The 25114-nt window shown below is 45.8% G+C and overlaps 2 protein-coding genes and 2 long non-coding RNA genes across 5 annotated transcripts; 2 read left to right on the plus strand and 2 right to left on the minus strand.

Annotated features, from left to right (window-relative positions):
• The first annotated feature begins 4812 nt into the window (after window positions 1-4812).
• Window positions 4813-8095, plus strand: LOC123617207 (alpha-1,6-mannosyl-glycoprotein 4-beta-N-acetylglucosaminyltransferase-like). The gene is given in 6 exon segments (XM_045517596.1): window positions 4813-4920; window positions 5862-6018; window positions 6667-7342; window positions 7344-7439; window positions 7441-7809; window positions 8068-8095. Coding segments are annotated over 6 exon segments (1434 nt in total).
• A 1064-nt stretch (window positions 8096-9159) lies between these two features.
• LOC141574835 (uncharacterized) lies at window positions 9160-11459 on the minus strand. Its single transcript, XR_012501976.1, has 3 exons — window positions 11337-11459; window positions 10070-10274; window positions 9160-9557 (listed from the first exon to the last, which is right to left on the minus strand). It is a non-coding gene; the product is annotated as an uncharacterized LOC141574835 (long non-coding RNA).
• A 6140-nt stretch (window positions 11460-17599) lies between these two features.
• Window positions 17600-18175, minus strand: LOC141574732 (uncharacterized). The gene is made up of 2 exons (XR_012501737.1): window positions 17992-18175; window positions 17600-17837 (listed from the first exon to the last, which is right to left on the minus strand). It is a non-coding gene; the product is annotated as an uncharacterized LOC141574732 (long non-coding RNA).
• Window positions 18176-18275: 100 nt separating this feature from the next.
• CYB5R1 (cytochrome b5 reductase 1) lies at window positions 18276-23395 on the plus strand. Of its 2 annotated transcripts, none has more exons than XM_045517597.2 (9): window positions 18276-18426; window positions 18726-18875; window positions 19014-19086; window positions 19603-19709; window positions 19917-20046; window positions 20730-20813; window positions 21618-21718; window positions 22175-22274; window positions 22581-23395. In XM_045517597.2, exons 1-9 carry the CDS (start codon window positions 18412-18414, stop codon window positions 22751-22753), a joined length of 933 nt encoding a protein of 310 aa, XP_045373553.1. In that variant the 5' UTR covers window positions 18276-18411; the 3' UTR covers window positions 22754-23395. The 2 variants fall into 2 exon arrangements, with proteins under 2 accessions (XP_045373553.1, XP_010954534.1); XM_010956232.3 differs by having other exon boundaries at window positions 21633-21718.
• Window positions 23396-25114: the final 1719 nt, after the last annotated feature.

Here is a 25114-nt window from a genome sequence, read left to right on the forward strand (position 1 = left end):
CCTAACCCTAACCCTAACCCTAACCCTAACCCTAACCCTAACCCTAACCCTAACCCTAACCCCTAACCCCTAACCCTAACCCCTAACCCTAACATCATTTATAATAGAGATGGCAATTAAAATGAGTGAGAAATGAATACTCACTTTCGTATATATTGTCAGGACTTTTGGTCATCCATGTGCGTAATCTGGAGTTATTGGAACCCATACACACACTCCTACCTAATGACCCATCCTATGTAACTTCAAGAATATGCAGGAACCATCGTCATGACCTCAGAGTGGTGTGGGCGTAGACAGTGTGATAACATTCACAACACAGATAAAACAGTCAGATAAATTGGTGTGACTACATGGGGTAGGAGTAGCCTTGTGCTTACACAGTTAACAGATTTTGGCAAGCTGCTAAGATAATTCAGAAGGTAAAGGGAAGTGTTTTCTACAAATGGTGCTAGAACAACTGGAAATCAGTACAAAAATAATGAACCTCAATCCCTACCTCATTCCACATGCAAATATGATTCTGAGATGAACACAGTCCTAAAGTTAAAAACTAACACTATATTCTGCACAGCAAAGGAAACCATCAACAAAAGTAAAACGCAGCCTACTGAATGGAGGAAGATATTTGAAACCATGTATCTGATAAGGGGTTAATATTAAAAATATATAAGGAATTCCTATAACTCAATAGCAAAAAAAAAAAAAAGTTCTAAATAATCCCTTTTAAAGTGGACAAAAGACCTTAAAGACATTTCTCAAAAGAAGATAAACAAATGGCCAACAGATACATGAAAAGATGCTTAACATCGCTAATCATCAGGGAAATTCAAACCAAAACCACAGTGAGATATCATCTCACTTCTGTTAGAATAGCTATTACTGTTCTTTAAAAGGTACGTTTTGGCCAGGATGTGGAGAAAAGTGAACACTTGAACACCGTTGGTGGGCAGGTAAATTGGTATAGTCACTATGGAAGTTCCTCAAAAAATTAAAAATAGAGCTAACTTATGATCCAACAATCCCACTTCTGGGTACATATCCAAAGGAGTTGAAATCAGGACCTCAAAGGGATATCTGTACTCCCTAGTTCACTGCAGCATTGTTCACCATAGCCAGGTTGAGGATCAATCTAAGTGTGCATCAGCAGATGAACAGATGAAGAAGATGTGGTGCATAAACGCATACAATGAAGTATTACACAGCCTTTAAAAATGTGGAAGTCCTGCCATTTGTGACAACATGGGTGAACTTGGAGAGCATTATGCCAAGTGAAATAATCCAGACGCAGAAAGACAAATGCTGCATGATCTCATCTATATGTGGAATCTAAAATAGGGAAACTCGTAGAAGCAAAGAGTAGAATGGTGGTTTCCAAGAGCTGGGGAAGGAGGAGGAATGGGGAGTTCCTGGATGCAAAGCTTCCATTATGCAAGATTATTAAGCTTTGGGGAGCTAATGTACTGCACGTGACTATAGTTAACAATGCTGTATTATATATTTGAAATTTGCTAACAGGGTAAATCTTAAGAGTCTTCACCATGAAAGAAAAAAAAGAAAGAGAAGGGGGGAGGGGGAGGGAAGGAGGAAAGAAGGAAGGGAGAAAATGGTAACCATGTGAGGTGATGGGTCTGTTATTTAGCTTGATTTTGGTGATCATTTCACAATGTGAATATATATCAAAACATCACACTATGCACCTTAAATATATATAATTTTTACTTGTCAGTTATACTTCAATAAAGGTTGGGGGGAACCCAAAATTACAAAGCTTCTACAAAGAAACATAAGAGATTATCTTTGCAACCCTGCAGTATACAGTATTTCTTCAGCAAGATTTTAAAAAATCACTGACCATAAAATTTTAAAATAATAAATAGAACCTCAAAGTTATACATAAATCTTTTACTGAGGTATAGTCGATGTATAATGTGTTAATTTCTGGTGTACAGCATAATGATTCAGTTATACATATATATTCTTTTTCATTATAGGCCATTACAATGTATTGAATATAGTTCCCTGTGCTCTATACAGTAGGACCTTGTTGTTTATCTATTTTATACACTGTAGTTAGTATCTGGAAATCTGGAACTCCCAATTTATCCCTCCTCACTCCCTTTCCCCATCTGTAACCATAAGTTTGTTTTCTATGTCTGTGAGTCTGTCTATTTTGTAAATAAGTTCATTTGTGTCCCCTTTTTTTTTTTTTAGATTCCACATATAAGTGATATCATATGATATTTGTCTTTCTCTTTCTGGCTTACTTCACTTAGAATGACAACCTCCAGGTCCATCCGCATTGCTGCAAATGGCATTGTTTCATTCTCTTTAATGGCTGAGTAGTATTCCATTGTATAAATATACCACAGCTTCTTTATCCAGTGATCTGTCAATAGACATTTAGGTTGTTTCCATGTCTTGCCTATTGTAAGTAATGCTGCTATGAACACTGGGGTGCATGTTTCTTTTTGAATTAGAGTTTTCTCTGGATATGTACCCAGGAGTGGGATTGCTGGATCATATGGTAACTCTATTTTTAGTGTTTTAAGGAAACTTCATACTGTTTTCCATAGTGGCTGCACCAGTTTACATTCCCACCAGCAGTGTAGGAGGGTTCTCATATCTCCACATCCTCACCAGCATTTATCATTTGTGGACTTTTTAATGATGGCCATTCTGACCAGCATGAGGTGATACCTCATTAAAGTTATACATAACTTTGTAATGTAAAAAAATTCTAGACCTTCTCTAACTATCCTAACTTCAATATAAACCTTTTAATAGTTTTTATTTGTTTGCTTATTTGTTTTTTTAGTTCCCAGAGGAGAAAGAGGGAGGGAAAAAAAGAGCAAAAATTGGGAGAAGATTCAAAGAGGGGAGGAGGGGAGAGGAGAAAAGTGTTTAGTTTAAAAAGTTATGCCCAAATAGAAGGCTATGGCTTTGAATAGACGGCCTCATCAAAACAACATTATTATGGATGAAGAAAATGTGATACACATGCACGCACGTGTGCACGCACACCATGGAATACTACTTGGCCACAAAAAGAAGGAAATCCTGCCATTTGTGCCAACAAGGATGGACCTTGAGGGCACTGTTTTAAATGAAATGTCAGACAGTGAAAGACAAATTCTGTATGACCTCATTTGTCTGTGAAACCGCTAAGTAAATAAACACATAACACTCACAGGAAAGCAGTCAGATTTGTGGTCACCAGAGGCAGGGGCAGGGCGGGGTGGAAGGGAGAACCGGAGGGAAGCAGTCAAAGGGACACAGCTCCAGCTGTAAGTCCTGGAGATGTGACGCACCGCGTGCCAACTGTAGTTGGCTCTGCTGCAGTGTGCATTAGAAAGTTGCTAAGACTGAATCTTAAAAGTTCTCATCACAAAGAACATTTTTTCCCTTTTTTGTGTGTCTATATAAGGTGATGAATGTTAACTAAACATGATGGCAATCATTTTGCAGTATATGTGAAGTAATTATGCTGTACACCTTAAACTGCGTATCAATTTTATCTCAATAAAACAGAAAGGAAAAAAGGCCAATTACTAGTAAAGCCTTGTCCTAAATTCAGGTTCTATTTTTCGCCTCTAAAAAGCTGAATTGACAAAACTAAATACCTCAAGAGATGATGTCATCTGGTTATCTTCTTTTCTTGTAAAAGACCAAATCTACATTTTGCCTGATGCCCAGACAGGCTGGTGGGAAGAGGGAGGAAGAACTGAAATGCATTCTTAATGATGAAAAAGAACACATACAGAGAGGAAAAGGGAACTTCAGAGGCCCTCTGGGCGGTTCTGGGCCTAGGAAGAGCTAGAGGTTTGAGGACTCAGAGACCCAGCAGGCAGCCCAGTGTGATGGCAGCAGGGCCGGAGGGGCAGGACTGGACCCTCTAACAGGGGAAGGGATCACTGGAGTCCCACCCCTATCCATTTGATGCAGACTGACAGTTAATTTGAGATCAAAGGCTGGAAAGCTGGCTCTCAGTCTTGTCCAAAAACGGGTGTCTGCTGTGAGGCTGGGGGGTGAGCAGCCCCATTCAGGGGAACAACGGTTATCAAGCAGGGTCTCCTGGGAGAGACGCCCGGGTTCAGCTACCTCAGAAGAGCCTCTGGGCCCTCATCAACACTAAAGCCAGTTCTCCTTGGTTTCCGAGAAATCCCTGTGCTCCGATAAACCTTCAAGCCACATTTTCTGTCACACAAAGAGCCCAGTGGCTAGAATACTCCAAACACGGTGAAGACTTTCACAGGATTAGAAGTTTCCAGTCACTTTTAAATTTCCACCCTTCTTACTAGCCCAGGAAGGGAGTGAGATTTGTACCAGCAACTTTCCCTCGGTCCCTCTGACTGGATTCAAACCCTCATAATCTACCAACCACTGTCCTGAGGACGGTCAGACACGAAAGTAAGTGAGGAGCGAACAAATGAGATCCCATCGTTGGCCGTAACTCCCAAAGGGAGACCCTGGCTTGAGTCAGAGGTATGGGGAAGGATTGGTGAGTCCCTAACCCTTGTTTCTTCTTGGCAACTCACCCTTCTGCTTGGGTCTTTTCTCCATGAGTGTTTAAAGGACAGAAGAGGCCCCAGCCTCACCTGGAAGCCCAGACTGGAGGGGAGCGAGGTGGCGGCCAAGCAGCGTCACACTTCTCCACCTTCTTCTCCTTGGGTGGCTGCCCACAGGGGAGGCCAGAGTTGGGGGAAAGGTGGGGCAGGGAGGGCAGGAAGTGGGGGCCCTGAGCGTCTGGGCGGGCGGACGTGGGCTCATGACCTGCCCACCTCTCTGCAGACCTAAGCCTGCCCAGCTCCCATGTATCACTGCCTGTGGAAATTTCTTCTGGTTGCTGTATCCCTGACCCTCCTGGGCTTCTTCCTCCAAGAGGAGAATGAAGAGCATCTTAAGTACAGCTTATCGTTGGTAAGTCCCAGAGGTTGAGGCTGGACTACTTGCAAGTCCTTCAAGAGGGGGAAGTTTTCCAGTTATGCAGACACTCTGAAATCACCATGGAAGTTCTAAGAAGAAAGCTCTTGAAGAATCAGAAGAGGTTCAGAGAAAAGATAAATATTGAACTTGAAATACATACAAGATTTGAGTAAAGACAAGGAGGAAGGGAAGGCATTTTACGTGGGCAGAGAGCCGCCAAACCACTTCTTCAAGACTGTGCTGACCAGCAAGACCAGCCCGCCGCGATGCCAGCCAGCAGGGCCACGTCCCTTCCAGAGCCAGAGACATTACTCCTTCCACTCCTCATTTGCAGGGATAGACACTCAGAGCTCTGAAATAGCTCCTCCCTGATGTACGATACCTGCAAGTGGAGAAGACCACATCCAGCCCAGGCTGTGCTCAGGTCCTAGCGTCCACGTTTTTCTGAAATGCCTCAGAGCAGCTAGAGCGTAGCATAAGGCGGGTGTGGGGACATGGTTTAGTGATGTGTGTGTGGTCAGAATTGAGCAAAAGAGAGGACTTTTGGATTGAGGCACCATGTGTAACTTCTTTGAGGACAGGACCAGGCATCGGCCCTCAGCATCTGTTGCAGAACCCCACAGAGTCTAAGCCAAATTAACGATGTCTGCTGCCTGATAACTGCAGGGGACTTAGATGTGGGGCCGGCAAGTTCTTACTTTACATACTCCTGGGACCTTCCCATAGACATTCCACATAAAACTGAGGGTCCACTCCGCTGACTCCAGGGACCACCAACTCTTCTAGAAAGTCTCGTGTGTCCCCAGGATGGGGGTGGGAGAGTGGCTGACTACATCCTGGGGCTTGCCTGGCCTGCCCTAAAGGGGGATCCAACCCTCAATTGACTCCAAGGGTCTAAGGGAAACCCTCAGGGCTGATGCTTATCTTACTATAAGCAGGAGGAAAAGAAAATACTGTGGCAGCTAGACCAGGAGCAAATCAGTTCTGAAGTCAAGAACCATCTGGAAACCTTCAAGGACATGCAGAAAACCTCCTCTCTACTCCAGCAAGCCAAGTACAAATTCCTAGCTGGAGTTCCTCCCCAGCAAAAGAGTGAGTATGGGCAACCCAGTGGTCAGACTGGGAGACAGTCAGATAGGCATTTACTACAATAAGAGAAAGGAAGGTGGGTAAAGGGGGGATGGGCTGGCGAGGAAAGGAAGGGGCTCGGAGGCAGAGCCTGTTACAGATCGCAGTGTGGGTTATAACCCCATGCACATTTTCTTCCACTCTCCGCCCCCTTGAATGACCAACAAGCTGAGATGCCAACAGTGGCCGTTAAGGAGCCCTCATTTAGAGACAATCAGTCCCAGCTGGGAGAGGACCTGGAGGGGCATGGGAGAAGTCTGCAAGGAGGCACGAGACGGCAGGGGTGTAGTCCTACAGGCACCAGATTGCCAGAACCCTTGGGTCCGCCTAGGTCCCCAGGTCTGGTTGACCCATGGTCCCTAAGATAACACTGAGGACAAGGCCGGCAAGCTTACCCTGGGTACCCGGCAGTCTTTCCCATCAGAGGGAGCCTTGTCCTTCTGAAATGGTGATCAAATAAAACCATTACTATTTCTGACCAGAGGTCTGCCCTCCCAGGGAGAGGAAATGTGAGTTTGTCACAGGTGACGCGCATTAAGGGGCAGGCGTGGGAGGAGGGACCGGGAACTCTTCACCATCTTAAAGTGCTCAGGGCCCCCCTCCTCCCCCCAGAGCTGCTGGTGGCGGGCATCTCCTCAGCACGTCACCCTCATGGGAGCTACCTCTTGGACACCCTGCAGTCCCTGTTCCAAGCTTCCTCAGAAGCTGAACTGAATTGCATTGTGGTGCTGGTCTGCCTGTCAGACTCCGACCCTGAGTGGCTCAACCAGACGGTCACCAATATTTCAGACGGCTTCAAAGCACATGTTGAGGCCCGGAGGCTACTCGTGGTCCAAGGCCACATCAGCGGCTCCCCTCTCCTGGGAGGCCTGAACAACAGTAACCACTCTCCACCCTGCAAGACACCGTATTCCAGGCAGAAAGCGGATTATGCCCTCCTCATGAACTTCGCTATCAGTGTCTCCAGACACTCCCTGATGCTGGAAGATAATGTTCACTGCACCCCCAAATTTATTTCTACCATCTATTTGACACTGTTAGCCTGGAAAGAGCGACCTTGGGTGATCCTGGAGTTCTCCATCCTGAGCCTCTCGGGGAAAGTTTTCCACACAAGTGACCTCTCCCGCCTGACATTTCTCCTCCTCCTTTTCCACGGAGACACTCCTACTCATTTGCTTCTTTCTGAATTCCGTCTTCTCTTGGCCCAAAACATCCCAATTCGTTTCAGCAACTCAGTCTTCCACCACGTGAGCAACTACTCTGTGCTGGAGGACGTGTGCTTTCCTGTAGAAGGAAGAGACCTTCAGTGAACCGGACAACCCCACTGCCAGTGTCCACACTGACATGATGTCAGCAGTGAGCAACATCCCACGATACACTTACACTGAGTAAGGACTGCTACGCCACCCTCAACCCTTTAAAAGGCAACCACCTGACAGTGATCCTGGAGGGGCCACAGAAAGCCACCCGGATAGAAGTCCTGACAGGTTCTGACAGACAAAAGCAGTACCGGCTGGCACACAGGCAAGTAGAACTGGGCCATGGTCCCTTGGAGGATTTCAGAGGCTGTGCTCGCTATGCCCTGCTGCGTCCTCTGATAGAAGGGAGTTTGGACCGGAGGGTGTTTTATGAAAAAGACTCTGTGGAGGAGTTGAGTTGCATACAGCTGCTGGTGCGAGCACCTCAAGAGTCTTGGCTCCTGATCAGGCAGATCAAATTCTGGACCAAGCGTGAGGAGGAGGAGGAGGAGGAACAGTTAGACAGCACAACCAGACTCTGGGAAGCACAGGGTTGGGGAACGGAATCTACACGATTGGCAAGAAATAAAGCTAGAAATTGATCAAGGCCTGCTCACTCTGAGTTGGGTGACCACATACTTTGTTGTCCTAACTGGGGGACACTTTTGAGAGTGAATGGAAACACTATTAAAACCTACGCTAGACCACAGATGTAAATCAGGATTGTCCCAGGCAAGCTGAGATGTACGGTCACCCTAATTCTGATTTTGTTTAGGTTGCTTAAGTGCAAGGACACCATCTGATGAGGGGCACCTCTGGCTCCTAGGGCCACAGTGCAGGAAGGAGTCACCATGAGCTGCCCTGACTCCTATCTGCAACATATGCTCTGCCCTGAGAGCTCTCCAGAAAGGAGCTGCTGCCCTGTCTAGAAGAACTGCAGCAGTCTCGACAGCACCATGGCTGTGGAGTGGAGCTGACTATACACCTGTCTTAGTCTGTCCAGGCTGCTACAACAGAATGCCACAGACTGGGTGATTTATAAACAACAGAGCTTTGTTGTCACAGTTCCGGAGGCAGGAAGTCCGAGATCAAGGTGCTGGCAGGTTCAGGGTCTGGGAAGCCTGCCTGCTGGTTTGTACGTGGCCGTCTTTCTGCTGGGTCCTCACACGTGTACCTCACAAGGGGTGAGGGAGCTCTCTGGCTTCCTTTATGGGACCACTGATCCCATTCACATATGATCTTCCCTATAGGCCCTATCCCCTCCAAAAGGCCCAGCTTCCATATACTGTCACCTTGGGGGTTAGCATTTCAAAGGATGAATTCTGGGGAGACACATTTAGACCATAGCAAGACCCAAACCTCCAACATGTCAAGGTTAAGACCTCACTGGAGCAAAGATCACTTAGCTGGGATTCAGAAACTGACGTTTCAAGCATTTATGAACACCTTAGAACCGTGTGCAAAATTTGGTATAAATTCATATGTGCATTTTTCTAAGGATACTTTACTTTTATCAGAGCATAGAAATGTTCCATATCTGCCCCAAAAAGTTAAGAATAGCTAAACCAGCAGCTGTAAACTTCCTGTGGGAAGAAGGACATATAACTTAGAACAGAAATCTATTTCCACTGAAAAATAAGAGGTTAAGTATACACATTCTTTCATGTATCTATTCAACAAATGTTTGGCTGCAGACTTAAGGCTAAGTGCTGTTAAAGACAGTGTGAATGATAAGACAAACCAAACATAAATGACATGAAAAAGAGGCTTAACACGAATATCAGCAATTAAAATTAAATGTGACGTATGTGCCAGGTCTAACTGGATGAGTGAAATGGATGAACCCCAATAAAAACATAAATGAAAGGGTTTTGTAGCTTTTTTATTTTTGAAATTTTTCCTAAAGTTAAACATATGGGGGAAAAAATGAATGTAACAAGTTGCCTTGTACTAGGATATTTATTCTCCCATTGCATTAGAAACAGAATCACATCGTGGCAGATCACGTGCACATCAAAAAAAGATAAAAATTCCCATGTTCCTTGAAATTTGTGTTGACCAATAAGATGAAAGCAAAGTCTTTGGATGAGGTTTCTATTTGAAAATTCCAACAAGGGCTTTTTCAGCTGACAGGAATGCTTTGCTTTGGCCTGATAACTCTTTGGTACCTTGTTCTTTTGGTAGTGCTGTCAACCAGATGCTACATATATATTTTGTTCAGTTTTCTTGTTGTCTTCAGTAAGAAGCTTCAAATTACCTAGATTGCTATTATTAAAAAAATTTTATGTATGAACTGAAAAGATCTTCAAGACACAATCATTAAATAAAAAAACTTAGACTTCAGTACAAAATTACTAATTTATGCAAACATTTTCTATACATTTCTATTCAGTGTAATTACAAAAAAAAAAAGGAACTACAGAAGATTGTTACTGGCAGTTTGTCTGACTGAACCCTTAAAAACTCTCCTGATTAAAACAACTACATAGACTACACATGGCACTTAGAAGTTAAGTGTATCAGTGAAATGAAAAGAATACAGGAAATTCTTAGAGACTGAAAAATTAAACTAAAATAGGAATCCAGATAGGTAAATAAGGACTAAGCCGGGTTTTGCCCTGAGGGAATTAGTCAAAGGCCAGTGACACTGGGCTGAGCCGTTGCAGGGAGGTCAGAAGGGTCGGGACTACAGGGGGTTCTGGGATGTGGGAAGCCACCATGTGGAGCCACAACACCCTGGGCTACACTTCAACACAGAGAACTAGAGAGATACTCACATGCGAAGCAGGACAAACAAAGCCTGCCTGTCTCAATCCTTAGCACTGCGAGTGGGAGTATCTCCCCTTGTGGTCCTAAACACAAGCTGTCCCGTGTGCAGATTTGCAGCCACCCAAATCAACACTACTAGGAGATCCCAGAAATCTCCAGCCAAGATTATTTTAAATTGGTCACCACTCATGTTGGTAATTTCCTCCAAGATACCTGGAAAAGGGAAATGCAAATCTTTTGAAGAATTCAGGACTCAAAGAATTCTCACAAAATTCTGAAGAACATAAATTCACAGTAAAAAAAAAAAAAAAAGAAAGAAAGAAAAGAAAGAAAGAAAGAAAAAAAACCCACAAAACACACAAAGAAATAAGGCACCATACTGAGAACCAGAAGAAGAAAGCAACAGCATCAGAGCTGAAAAGACCTCAAATATTGGAAAGATGAGACACAGGATTAAAAATCACTTTTAATGTTTTAAAAAATAAAACTCCAGATTGAAAATATGAGTAAAGAATAAATGACTAGTAAAAGGACCCAAGATATTTAAAAAACAGAACTTCTAAAGAGAAAAAAAATAATGATTGAAATTTATAACCCAATGGAGAGGTTAAATATCTGATTGGACACAATCAGATAGAAAATTAGTGAACTAAAACAACTGAAGACATTATCCTAATGCAGCCCGGGATAAGGAGGTGGAAAAAATATGAGAGAGTATTTAAAAGGTTTAGAAGACTGTGAAGGACAAAGGTAATTCCTGTGTTCAAAACAGAGAAGTCAGAGAATGAATTTTATTTTATGCATCTATTGCATAGAGTTGTGTGTGTGTACACACATTTATGTAGAGGGGGCTGATAATCAGACTTAAAGTATTCTAAGATCCTCATTCAATGGAAGAGTAATTACAGTAACTCAAATATTAAGTTAAAATATTCATTTTAAATTTCAAGGATAACTCCAAAGGCTAGAAATAGTGTTTAATGCCAAAACCAGAGAGAGAGAAAAAAGAAAAATAAGAGTTACCTGATGGAATAGTACAAATAAATTTATAAACATAAATATTACCTGATAAATAAAAATGAACCAAACGCATGAGCTAAAAAAGATTCTCTTACTCAATTTTTTTAAATTACAGCTTTTCCTATTTATTCACCTGAAACCTAATAATAAAGACAAATTTGAAGAAGCAGCATGAATAAAGATACACCTGGCTAATACAACTGAAATAGCTTATATTGGACAAAATAGACTTTAAGAAAAAAAAAGAAGCATCACCTGAGATACAGGAGATCAAGACGTATCTTAGGGCTTGCTTGATGAAAGACGTACCTTACCAGGGAGCTGGAACACTGCATATTACTCAGGACTTGACCTCCAAGGGACTTTGTTAGTATTGACAAAGCACCCAGAGAGAAGTTGCTCAATCATGGGAAATTTTAACATATCTCAGTAACTGATAGATCTGGAATACACGCCCCCAAAATTAGTCAGGTTTGAATACAGCCGACAAGCTTGATCCAGTGAGCATATTCAGAACATTGCATCCTTTATACTTTTTGTTAAAGGCATACGTGAAACATTTATGAAAGCTGACTGTGTAGCATCTCAACAAATTTCAAAGAATTGAAGAGACACACGAAGTTCACTGACACAATACAGTTAGGTTCTTATCTCTCTGATTTATAAATTAATGACAAAAAGAAAGATTTTTAAACCTGTATTTTTTAAATAAATGCATATATTTTGCTAACTAAAAATTGGCACTTACCATCTGCCTCTACAAGGATTGGATCACATTAGCACTTGCCATCTAACTCTGCTTGGATTAAATGACAAGCCACTGCAGTCGCTGACCTTCAACACTCCCCAAAAGGAGTTCAAGGTGGAGATCAGGAATGAGGCGCTCTGTGCTCTGGGAAAACTGGCTGAACAGGCCTTCAGATGGTTAAATGTTTTCAGGAAAACCCAAATTATAAACCTGAATTGTTGTGTCTCCTCGTATCTAGAAAAGCACTAAAATCATTAACGGTGACATATGCTCTTCATGACTAGCAGCAGCCTCTGCCTAAACGTGTGCTTGACTGCACGTCCCCCCTTCACTGAAATCATATATAATACTGAGTTTTCCTCCTCCTCTTTGGAATGGTTTCTCAGAGCTCTCTGAGGTGCTGTCTCCTGGACTATTGTCTTCATTTTGCCCTGAATAAAAGTTAACCCACAACTCTCACCCTGTGTGATTTTATTTCAGTCAACAATTTCTAAACAGTTCATAAGTTAAAGAAAAATCATAATGGAAGTTAGAAAATATTTAGAACTGATGAACCCTAATGGAATTACTAATTGGAACTTGGGTCATGCAGTTAACCCTGTTCTTGAAGGAAAATTATAGCCTTAAGTGAAAATAAGTAAAACTAATAAACTAGAAAATAAACGAGACTAAAACTTTTTAAAGTAAGCATCTATCATAAGAATTTAGTAAAATAGAAGGAACAAAAAAACAATGGAAACATAGGAAAGGAAATACTCAGTACAGGCCAAATTTAATGACAGAGCCAGAAACATCATAGAGAATGAAAAGGAAGCTACCCAGTGGGAGGAGGGTCGCAACAGGGGATTCGGACAAAGAAGGTCTGCAGGGAAATGCACAAAGAACTGGTACAGATCAGTGAGGAAGACAAGCTACCCCCTGGGCAAGAAGGACCTCCACGAAGACATCTGCAAGAGAAGAAACGTTTCAAAAAGAGCTTATCTCACTTCTCCTTAGGGAACTGTGACTACAGGTTAAAATGGCTCAGATTAAGAATAGATAAACAAGATTGTACTGTGTAGCACAGGGAAATATATACAGGATCTTGTGGTGGCTCACAGCGAAAGAGAATGTGACAATGAATGTATGTATGTTCATGGATAACTGAAAAAATGTGCTCTACACTGGAATTTGACACAATATTGTAAAATGACTATAACTCAATAAAAAAAAGTTTATATATTTTTTAAAAAATGGCTCAAATTAAAAAGACTGAAGTGCCACGTGTCAGAAAGGAGGTAGAACAAGGGTTGGGAAGCGGTGTCTGCTTGCCACAAGCTTTGTGGCCGCCCAGGGCTACTTTTGTGCTGCAGGACTGAGTTGAGCAGTGGAGACAGAGGCTGCAGAGTTCACAAAATCTAGAATATTTACTGTTTGGTCCTTTACAGAAAACATTTATCAACCTCTAATGTAGAGAAGCAAGAATTCTCATCACTGCTGGTGGCAGTGAAAACCAGCACAATCACTGTAGAAAACTGTTTGCTGTCCCTGCTACAGTTAAACACTGTGTACCTAACGATGGCTCCTTCCCTAGGTAAACACTCAGCAGAAATCCAGACACTTGTGCCCACAGGATGTGGCGATAACGTGCACAGGAACGTTATTCATAACAGCCACAAACTGGAAACAACCCAAATGCACATCCATAGTAGAACGGGGAAATCCCTTGTCTACTCATACAATGGAATACTAACCAGTAATGACAATGAACAAGCTGTTGTCACAACAATATGGATGAATCTGAAAAGCATAATGCCAAAGAAGCTAGACACAAAAGAATACATACTGTATAATCCCATTTACATAAATTCCTAAAAGGCAAAACCAATTTGTGCTTGGAAGTCTGGACAGTGGTTACGTCTGAGAGGCGGGGAGTGGGTGTGAGCACAGAGGCTTCTGACAATCTGGCGACGGACGCCCTACCTCCTTATCTGAATGGGTGTGTTCACATGGTGAAAAGTCTGTCTGGTTGTGCAAAGGGGTAAAAATCTGATTAGACAGAGTTTAAGAAGACTCAGGTGGGGGGAAACTGAAGCAGAAAAACTGGCACCAACTCTTTGGAGGAGTTTTGCTGTGAAGGAAGACAAAAATAAAGTGAGGCGGTAGCTAGCAGAGGAAATGGGGGAGATGAGAAGTTGCCTTTCTGTTTTAAGAATGTGGTGGGAAAGGATGCAGTAAGGAGGGGAAGCTGCTGCTGTAGAAGACAGAAGGGGCTTGCTGCGGCCGCGCCTTCAGCTAGATGTGGGGGCTGGGACCCAGTGCCTGAGCAGAGGTGGGACTCTGGGCTAACCCGCCAGTGGCAGCAGGTGATGAGCAGAGCATTCAGGTGCAGAGGCTGCCGGTGGGTAGATGCAGTGGAGGGAATCTTTGGAAGCTCTCTTCTGATGGTTTCAATTTCTCAATGAGGAAAGAAGCACATTCATCACCTGAGGGCGGAAGATGAGGTCGAGGAGGTTTAGAGGACAGAGAAGGTGGGAAATGTTCTCTGAGAGTAAAAAGAGAAAAGGGGCTAGGGAGGCACTACAGGCAGCTCCATGGGCTACCCAGGGCTCGTGGTCATGGAATGGAAGTGATGATGGTCGGCGTGGCTGTGTGTCTCCCAGCTGTGGTCGGCTGAATAGGCTCAGGCTCAGAACAGAGAAAACTGACCACTGGATGCAAACAGGCCATTGGTTGTGGATTTGCCGAGCTATAGAGTGAATCGAGAGTGGCAGAGAGGTTCCAAGTATGCACGAGGCAGTGGCTGTGAGATGGGCCGTTGAGGTTAACTGCGAAAGCTTGGCAGAAAGGACACCAGCAGAGTGAGGAATAAAAGCTGAAAGCTGGCTGGTGCCCAGTCAGGGCATGGTGTTGGTGATACCTTATCAAAGACACCAGGGGCTGGATTACCTCTCATGCTTTTCAGCAATTTATCAAAGTGCCAGGGGAAATCTCCTTGCTGCAAACAATCCAGCAAATATAGAACTACCAATATTACAAAAAGAAAAACAAAACAAAATCAGGCAAAGCAATCCCAAAGTTTCACAAGGAGCCTTTCTCAATGTTCCTGGCATTTTCTAGAGTGACCATGTTGTCTGTGAATATCACTGGATTTAAGAATGAGGTTTTGAAAGCAGAGTATGTGGATTCAAAACACAGCTCTGCCTCTTGGGCAAGTTATTTTTGACCGCTTATGGGCCTTAATTTTCTCATTTCTAGGTGGGAATAAAAATAGTTTGTACTTATGGGGTTGTGAGAATTAAATAAATTAACTCATGAAAGACACTTTAAACAGTAACAAACCTGTACTAAGGGCTTATTTATTTTAGCTACTATTATCATTATCATTTAAATGATTTTAATATTACTAGTTAAAGAAAACTCATAATTTTTTTTGCAAAGATACAATTTAAGCACTACCTACATCTGCCAGCTCATTTGGCACCTCTCCCTCCACCAGCCATCCTGCACTCTGCTTACTCCTGGGAACACCATTTCTCCCTTTACTCTGACAAGTTACAATGTTCAAAAGGGTGTGAAGAACTTGGGCTGGATTCAAGCCATCGTCCTCAGCAATGATTGACCTAGGTAGAGCACCACTCACGAGGGGCAGTGGGCAGGAAAACAAAGATTACAGGAACAGCTGAGAAAATAAAAAAGGAAGAAACCATTGATCTCAGTAATTTCCAGAGTCCTTTCTGTGCCCACGGAAGGCATTAATCCTCTCCAGACACTGGCTTCTCACCCAGACCTGTGCCATCCCAGAGACAGAGCAGCTGCTGCAGCACAGGCTTCAGATAACAAGCAGTAACAAAGACCAGGAACAAGGTGAGAACAAAATGAGGTAACAAAGAAGAGCTGGTCTTGCCCCCAGTTCCACTCTGCCCACCATGGATGCGTACCTTCACCCAGTCTCCCTGTCCCATGGTTCCCTGACCCTCTCAACCAGGAGTGATTCTGCCCAACTTCGCACCTGCAAGTGCAACCCCTGGGAATTACCATGCTTTACCCAGGACTAGCTGGAGACTTGTGATGCTGATTGCAGTGCCCTTTGGACACTGGGTCTTGAATACCTGTCTACAGGCAACATATTCTAGTGGTAACCAGTACAGCCTTCTGTGTTTGTCAGTAAATAAATTTGCAAGGGGAACAAAAAGGTGAGAGAGATGGAGGGAGAACCTATACCTTTAAAAATACCTAAGAGACATCAATAAATCTCAGCATGTGGACCTCATTTGTATCCTTATTCAAACAACACATTTAAAATATGCAAACCAGACAAAGACAGTACAAAAAGTGGAAAACTACAGAGCAGTATCTCTCATGAATAAGAGAAACAAAATAGACACTGTAATTATTAATCAAATACAGCAATATGCAAAAAGAATAATATACCACAGCCAAGTGGGGTTTATCCCAGGAAAGCAACACTGGCTCAACATTAAAAAAAAAAAAAATTCCACCATATTATAGTGTGGAGATGATCATACCAATTGATGTAAAATAAAACATTTTACAAAGGTCAGCATCCCTGCAAGATAAAAAGTCTCAGAAAACTAGGAGTAGAAGGGAACTTCCTCAATCCGATAAGGGGGAGATACAAAACAAACAAACATGTACAGCTAACATCATACTTAATGGTGAAAGCCTGAATGCTTTCTCCCCAAGATCAGGAAAAAGGCAAGATACCCACTCTTACCACTCCCACTCAACATCGTACTGGAGGTCCTAGTCTGTGCAATAAGGCAAGAAAAATAAAAGGCATATGCACTGGAAAGGAAGAAACACAACTGTCCCTATTCACAGGTGACATGATTGTCTATATAGAAGATTCCAAGAAATCTTAGAACTAATGACTGAGTTTAGCAAAGTCACAGGATACAAGATCAACACACAAACATAAATCGTGTTTCTATAGACTAGTAATGAACAACTGGAAATCAAAAAAATTTTTTAAAGAATAGCATTTAAAATAGCACCCCCTGTTACGGCCTGAATTGTGTCCTTTAAAATTCGTATGTTGAAGTCCTAGCCTCTAGTACTTTAGAATGTGCTGTATTTGGAGACAGTCTTTAAAGAGGTAAAATGAGGTCATATGGGCGGGCCCTAATCCAATATGGCTGGTGTCCTTATAAGAAGAGGAAATGGGACACACAGAGGGAAGACTACGTGAAGACACAGTGAGAAGATGAGCATCTACAAGCCAAGGAGAGAGACCTCAGGAGAAATCAGAAGCAAATGTCAATCTACTGGGAAACTGTATAAGAGAGAGTGGCTGTCCTGACAAACGTGTCACTCCAGCTCTCAGTGTCTATTTCTGGCTCCTCCTGTCCCATGCTGCTGCTGCCAACAGAGCTCAGCTCTAAACCCCTAACTGAACATCAGGACGTCTTCCCAGGCATTACAGCAGCTGACAGCTGTTGTGTTTTGCTCTCTGATGGCAGTACACTAAGCAATTACATGTCTCACATCGGCTTATGAACTGGATGGATTTCCGTCTATAGACAGGAATCAGAGAGAAGCTAAGTAAGTCGTCCAAGGTCACAGAGCCAGTCAGTGCTGGAGGCGATTCTGATTCAGACCAGTCAGCCTCCAAAGCCAGGTCTTTGACTCTGGGGTCAAGAGAACCCAGTTCCAGACAAGAAGCTTGACTTGGATCCAAAGCACACTCCACAGTGAGCTGGATGGCCTGAGGGCCTGGCCCAGTGAGCAAAACTGGTCGTTGCAGGCAAATAAATCAGGAGACAAGGCGCTGGGGCAAGGAAAAGCGACTTTATTCTGAAAGCCGGCAGACCAAGAGGAATGGCAGACTAATGTCTTGGAGAACCATCCTACTCTAGTCAGAATACAGGCTCCTTTTATACAAAAAGTAAGGGAGGGGGAGGAAAAATAAGGGAGAGGGTGTGGTTGATTGCTATCATCTTCTTGCTGCAGGCATTCTTCGTTCTTGCAGCCATCCGCGTGGGCTAGGTCATGGTGTCCCTGTAAACCTCCAACAAAACAAAGGTTATTCTCTACTACACAGTCACGGAAGCAGGAAATGAAGGTGCCCTGTCATTCCTGAGGAGCCACAATTCAGCCGCTGAAGAACTAAAGTGACTACACAATGAGTAATTTCAGGCCCTCCTGCTCAACGCCACACACCTTCCGGCTTAGCATTCGCAGACTTGGGGACTTCTAGTTCCCAGCTTGGCGTGGTTCTACATTTTACAGGACTCCCACCCTACTCGGGGCTAAGCGGCAAGGTGGCAGGGACTGGACGCTGGGGTGGAGAGTCTGGAGCTGCACTCCTAAACGGTCTTGCAAGAGTCCCGGAGCGTCCGGCCCGTCGGCCGGCCACCGAGTTGGGAAGAAGAAGCGAGCGCGGAGAGACTCCGCCCCTTCCCATCCCCCTGAAGGGCCCCGCCTCCCGCTAGAGCCCCGCCTCCCGCTAGAGCCCCGCCTCCTGCCAGACCCCGCCTTCCTCCGGGCCCCGCCTCCAGCCTGGCCGCCTCCGCTGCCCACCCCGCGGCGCATTGTGGGATCTGAGCGCCGCTGGCTCCGTGGAGGACGCGGTTGGTGGTCATGGGGTTCCAGCCGGTAAGACCCTCGCTCCGTATCCCTCACCAGGGGGCTCCGCCCCCTCTGGTTCCTGCCACTCAGCTCAGGACCTAGGGCTCTCACCGCCGACCCCAGCTCTACACCCGCCCTGGGTGCCGGGGTCTCGGTACCGCACACTCGGGCTGGGGACCCCGCCCAGGCTGCCCCTCTGGCCTCCGCTTGCTCCCGCTCGGGAGCTCGGGATCGCCCTTCCGGGACGCTGGTCGTAGGGGCCGATCACCCCCCACGCCCTGGGCTCTTCCACAGCGCGGCGGTCACGCTGCCTCCTCCATCCACAGAGCCCAGTCCTGCTGGCCTCCCTCGGGGTGGGGCTGCTGACTCTGCTCGGCCTGGCCTTGGGCTCCTACCTGGTTCGGAGGTCCCGCCGGCCGCAGGTTACGCTCCTGGACCCCAATGAGAAGTACCTGCTGCGACTGCTAGATAAGACGGTGAGTGGTGTAGTTAGGGGAGGCGACCGGAATTCCGCTTCTGGTATGAAGGGGACAGCTCCGCTGTGGTTGGGGTGCCCCAGGGACTTGGCAGCACCAGACCTGCTTGGTGAAACGCTTATGTCATCCATCCTTCAGACCGTGAACCACAACACCAAGAGGTTTCGCTTTGCCCTGCCCACCGCCCACCACGTTCTGGGGCTGCCTGTGGGTAAGGAAAGTGTGGAGGGGGGTCCTTTCCCTGGTATCTTAACAGGGTGATTCCCCTTCCGGGGTCTCCCGAAACACACTGCTTCAGTCTATCACTTCCCCACTCCATTCCCCTTTCCCTACCTGGCTGTGGATCCTCCAGGCTGTGAGGTGCCCTGGGCCACTCTAGGGTGCAGCTTCTGTGCCCCCAGACATCTTTAACACTCAACAGTCCTCCATCCTTCCTGCAGGACTTGCTCATATCCCCCCTGAGCAAACACTAATCTTTTCCCCATGGCCCAGACCCTCCACTCACCACTAAGTTCCTGGCAGTTATTGATAAAGAGTTTCTGCAATGGGGGGCTAATGAGGGATCCAGCTGGGGGCTCAAGGGTGAATCCTTGCCTGGTAGCTCACTGGGACCCCAGCAGGAAGCAAGATGCTTTTGTCCTCTCAAACCTCCCAGAGAATGTTGAAAGGTAACAGGAATGCAGTGTGTCCACAGCAGCGCTTATGTGGCTCTAAACATGGTCCCCAGGCAAACATGTCCACCTCTCTGCCCGAATTGATGGTAGCCTGGTCATCAGACCCTACACTCCCATCACCAGCGATGAGGACCAAGGCTACGTGGATCTTGTCATCAAGGTAAGAGGGTAGGAAGGAGCACCAGAAGCCCCTTAGCCTCCTCACTGTGGTATTTTTAGAAACTTCCAAGATGTGTTTGATAGCAAGAGATGCATCCTTTGTGGACACAAAGAAAGTATGGGGACTGGGAAAAGAGCATGTGTCATCCCTGCCCCAGCTTCAGGCAGGTTCAGTCCAAATAAAGTACTCTCCATTCTGTCTTATCAGGTCTACCTGAAGGGTGTGCACCCCAAATTTCCTGAGGGAGGGAAGATGTCTCAGTACCTGAATAGCCTGAAGATTGGGGATGTGGTGGAGTTTCGAGGGCCAAGTGGGTTGCTCACTTACACTGGGAAAGGTAATGACCTGTCTCCCACTTCAGTGCCCATGGTCCTCTGCACATAGTGTGGCTCAGTGTGTTCGTGTATATGTGCACTTGGGCAAGGGCCAGCTGCCTCTCCTGTAAACACAGCACCAAAATTATAGAAAGGCATGTTCCTCAGCCCCGTATGCCACAGAGATCAGTCCCCAACCACTTGAATTCACCAGCCGAGACAGCTGTGGAGATTGCTAACACAAACAAATGCAAATGTGTCTCTTTCTCTCCCTCAAAGATTCACCCCTCAGGCTGAGCTGTTCAGAGAGCCAGGGACAGCTTTCAGCTCTTCCCACAGGAATAGCCGGGTGCATTAGCAAGTCTCTGGAGGTGATCTGTGCCACTTGGGAAAGTAGATTCACACCTGGCCCCGTGCCTGTCGCCCTCACCAGGGAGTGACCCTCTGCTAGAGGCAGCTAATGACTCGCTGTGTGGCCTTAAACTGACTTGTAGTTAATAATATGAGACAGACAGTCCTGGCCCCATTGTCCTTCAAGTGTATCATTGTCAGGGTTGGCTCGATGCAAACCTCCACCTGAGCTCCAGGATCAGATTGCGTGGCAGCTGCTAAACTGGCCCAGGGTGTATTTTCAGTTCTGCATTTGTTTTCCTAGTTCCCTGTGTTGACTGTATTCTTTCACCCCTCTCTTCGCCTGACTTCTCAGGGAAGTTCAGCATTCAGCCCAACAAAAAATCTCCACCAGAACCCCGAGTGGCCCAGAAACTGGGGATGATTGCCGGCGGTACAGGTGCATGTCCCTGAGGGCTGCTCCCTCCCATGGTGACTGTTGCTGGGGAAACTTCCAGGTGATCCTCAGAAGGTTTGGTAATCACAGCCAGGGGTTCCCAGAAATGCCTCGAGTTCCTCAGCTTCTGCAAAACAAAATCATAATCAGGTAGAACCCCCCCCCCAAATTTAACTGACAGAATGAGAGAAATAAATCATGTGGGATCTCCCAAGACCTGAAATTGAATGAATCTAATAATTTTTAGATGAGAACAGAGAAGCAGCTAGGAATAGGATAGTCAAGAAGAAAGACACTATGCTAGTCACTTTATATATGTATCTATGAAGTAGGTACTACCCTTCCCTTTTTACAGTTGAGAAAATGGAGGCTCAGAGAGGTTAAATGATTTCCATGTGGCCAGAGGCAGGGTTAGTGTGCACCTCTGCCCAGTTTCAAAGTACATGCACTTAACCTGCAAGTACAGTGTCTAGAACTCTCTCCATTGAATCCCTGTGATATTTGAGCCTTAGCCTCCAGGGGGCTTTCAGAGAGGCTTAGATTGGTTCCTTAGAAGGATTGCAACCATATGAACTTATGTGACAGTGAGCATGACCACAGTTCACCTACCAGACAGGAATTTTAGTGAGTTTGGGTAAATGGCACATTTGTCCAGAAGTGTAGGTGCCTGTGAATACACAAGAGGAGCATGGAGAATCAGGACACTAAAGGAAAATGGAGTGGAGGGGTGAGTAAGTAGAACTAAGATGAAAGTGTCAGTCAGCTAAGGAGCTGGGTGGGGCAGGTGGCCACCACGTGTCACTGTAGGGTATCTCTGTGCAGGAATCACCCCTATGCTGCAGCTGATCCGGGCCATCCTAAAAGACCCAGAAGACACAACCCAGTGCTTTCTGCTTTTTGCTAACCAGGTTGGTTTGCTTTTCTTGGTCCTAGGACTTCAAAGTTACTGTGTGGGTGGGCTGAGGTGTGGTCCCAATGGACAGAACTGACCCAGTGCCTGTTCTAGCCTCTGCCCAAGGGCCCCCTGCAAGGTAGTGGACACAATAAGGAGGACACAGCACTGAGCCAAATTCCTTCCCTGGCCACCAAGGAAAGAAAAAAAAACATTTAAGGAATCTAGTCCCGAGTGTCGAAAGTTGCTCCTTGAGTTTCCTTTGTTAAATATTCCATCTTTCTTCCTTCATGTTGTATAAATAAAGGCTGTTCCCCTCTCCTTCCTCTCATCCTAACTCCCTAAATGTCTTGCTCATTCCCTAGAACTTCAACATTCTTTTCCTCTCCTGGTTGGAAAGTTGTCACAGTAGAGATTTTTCATGTGGGCCTGAGAAGGTTCCTAAAGACTTTGCTTTCCCTCTTCATTTCAGACTGAAAAGGACATAATCTTACGGGAGGACTTGGAGGAGCTGCAGGCCCAATATCCCAATCACTTTAAGCTCTGGTTCACTCTGGATCATCCCCCAGAAGGTATCCTCCCCATTTCTGGACATCCCCAAATCAAGGCCTTGCCCCTCTGTGGCTTCTGGTTTCAGTGGAACCAACCCTCCCTGACGTTGCAAACTCCAGGTGCACAGACAGTGGTCTCCCAGACCCTCTCCTGCAGTTCCTGTTTAGTCGGTGGGTGGCGGGGACAGCTGTGCTGCCAAAGCAGGCTGAGTTTACTCATCCAACTGCTGCTACAACTCAATACCATCTCAGTAGGCTTTCTGGGCCCGGCACTACACGCCATGCCAGCACGAGTCTGGAGTGTTGTTCTGTCCTCCCCCTACACAGATTGGGCCTACAGCAAGGGCTTTGTGTCTGCTGACATGATCCAGGAGCACCTGCCCGCCCCAGGGGATGATGTACTGCTGCTGCTGTGTGGGCCACCCCCAATGGTGCAGCTGGCCTGCCACCCCAACCTGGACAAGCTGGGCTACTCACAAAAGATGCGATTCACCTACTGAGCACCCTTCACTTCCCTGGTCCCGTTTCCGGCATGTGCACCCAGTCAGCACTCAATGCTGTGAGCCCTAGATGCCCTTCCCACAGTATCAGCCTTTCTGCCTTACTCTGGAGCTGAAGTCTGGATGGGACTTGCAGGAACAACATCCGTCTAGCTGTGGAAGAGGGCCAAGGCTCGGTTGTTCCCAGAAGACCCCCCCCAGTCTCCCTGTGATGCAAGGTCCAGGTCAGGCCCATGAAGCCGACTCTTCTGTAGCTCAGAAAGAAGGAAGCGTATACATCTGTTCCAAGATTGGCTGGTTCTTTGATAGCATCACAGTCTTCTTTGTGCCTGTGATGGAAGAACAAGCTGTGGAATGGGTTCTACTTAATATTTGGTGCTTAACCCATAGCAGACTCTGTGTGTGAGTGCAAGGCGAGCAGACATACAGAGCTGATCATCTTACAGGACAACAGGAGAGGGGGAAGTGGTTCCTTCAGACCTCAGAGAAAAGAATCTGAACTATGTGTTTGTGTGTCTCTGTCTCCCTCTGCCCCTGCCGAGGCTGAAGGGAAAGGGCTACCCCTGTCTAAGCCTGCTGCTGCGCCAGAAACCTCTGGCTTAACGCAAATAAATGGGGTTAAGGCCCTTGTGTTATACCTCAGAGATGGTTGTGTCTGGGTCCTTGTTTCTAAGGCTTTTCATGCCTGAGAATCTCAGGAGGGTTTCCCGGCACAGAATTTTTTCCAGGTCTTCCAAAGAACATTTGAGCAGTTGTACCCTATGCTGAAATGTGAGCCAGCATCAAGCTCCACAGTCATCCTAGCAGCTGTCTCAGCAGAGCCAGAAGCTCAACTTCTCCCTGGAGGGTTGCCAGGTGGGGGAAGGAGAACACAAGATAGAGGGAAGCTTTTGGAGGCCAGGTACCCCTCACAGTGGTCCTTGGCTTGGCCACACTTTCCCTCCTTTCTTTTCTTGGCCCTTTCTTCACCAAATTTATCCTTCAGGGTACCTGGCAAATAAGTCAGAGTATTGTCTTTCTATTTGGAAGAGAAGCCTTGTCCTTTAAAAAGTAACCTGACATCTCCAGCCCTGGCCAGACTGGTTGGTGCCTTGTTGGCCTCCCCCAGTCCCATCTGTCCTGACCGCCCTTCTCCCCTGCTACAACAGCATGACCCAGTCTGCTCCCCCTCCCAGTGTCACTCAGGGGCACCTCCTCAGATCTTCTGTTAGTCACCTTGGAACAGAACACGGCATCAAGTCAGGAGGAAGATCAGCACTGTTTTTCTGTGTGGAACTATGTATTGCTTCCCCGGGGGACCCTGAGAGAAAGACTGGTGGACCCTTCCCAGGGTAGAGCCATCACTGAACTCTGTTTCTGGCATTCCATCAAACATGTCTTGATCAGCTACTGTGCTCTGTGAGACACACTCGGCCACCTCACCTCCAAATAGGAAAGTCTTACTTAGGATTGTGGGGCTCAGTTAGTGAAGCAGCCCAGCAAAGAGAATTTCCCACACAGGAACTCATTCCTTGTCTTGTACAGCTTCCTGCCTCAGCCACTCGGTATACAAACTTTATTAAGGACCTGCCACAGGCCAAGCACTGTGCTAGGCCCTGAAAATTCAGTGGTGACCAAGACTGGTCTTAGACCCCAACAACTCAAGGTCTAGAGTAAGACAGTGGTAAATAAACACAGTGTGATAAATACTATAGAAGAGACACAAGGTGCAGATGGGAAGGGGTTGGGAAAGACTCTAAGAAGGAGGAAGAGAAGAAAATCAGTGTTTTTCAGTTAACAGCCATGTGTCAGGTACTGTGGTAAGTACTCATCGTATAAATGAATCCTTACAATAATCCTGTGAGTCTAAGATTAAGGACTTGCAAAAGGTCATACAGCTGGTCAGTGGCTGGCAGAACCTAAATGTGAATCTAGGATTGTCTTGGTCCAAAGCCAGAGCTAGAACGGGGCATTGTAAGTTGTTTGGATCTTTTGGAGAGAAGGGGAAGGGGGCAATCCAAGAAAAGGACCAGCACATGGGAAAGCCTGAGGAACTGAAGAGAAGTTCATATTTGGAGAACAAGGCAAGTTCATTGGGGTCCAAATGCCAGTGGGAAAGTGGAGGAAGGTGTGGTCTGAGAGCAGGTGAGAACCTTGTAACACCATGCTGAGAAACAAACATTCCTGTGGACAGCACATATTCCTGAGGGTTTTATGCAGCAGGCAACACAGAACAGCTAAGGTTTGTGAAGCATTTACGATTTGCTGGGCATCAGACTAAGACCCTGCATATATTATCTCGGTCCTGACGAAGACCCCATCAAATACCACTATTTTATTCCTATTTTTCACACAAGGTACTTAAACGGAGGGTTCTGTAAC

Source organism: Camelus bactrianus, chromosome 23 (genome assembly GCF_048773025.1).
Source record: "Camelus bactrianus isolate YW-2024 breed Bactrian camel chromosome 23, ASM4877302v1, whole genome shotgun sequence".
Classification (NCBI taxonomy): domain Eukaryota; kingdom Metazoa; phylum Chordata; class Mammalia; order Artiodactyla; family Camelidae; genus Camelus; species Camelus bactrianus.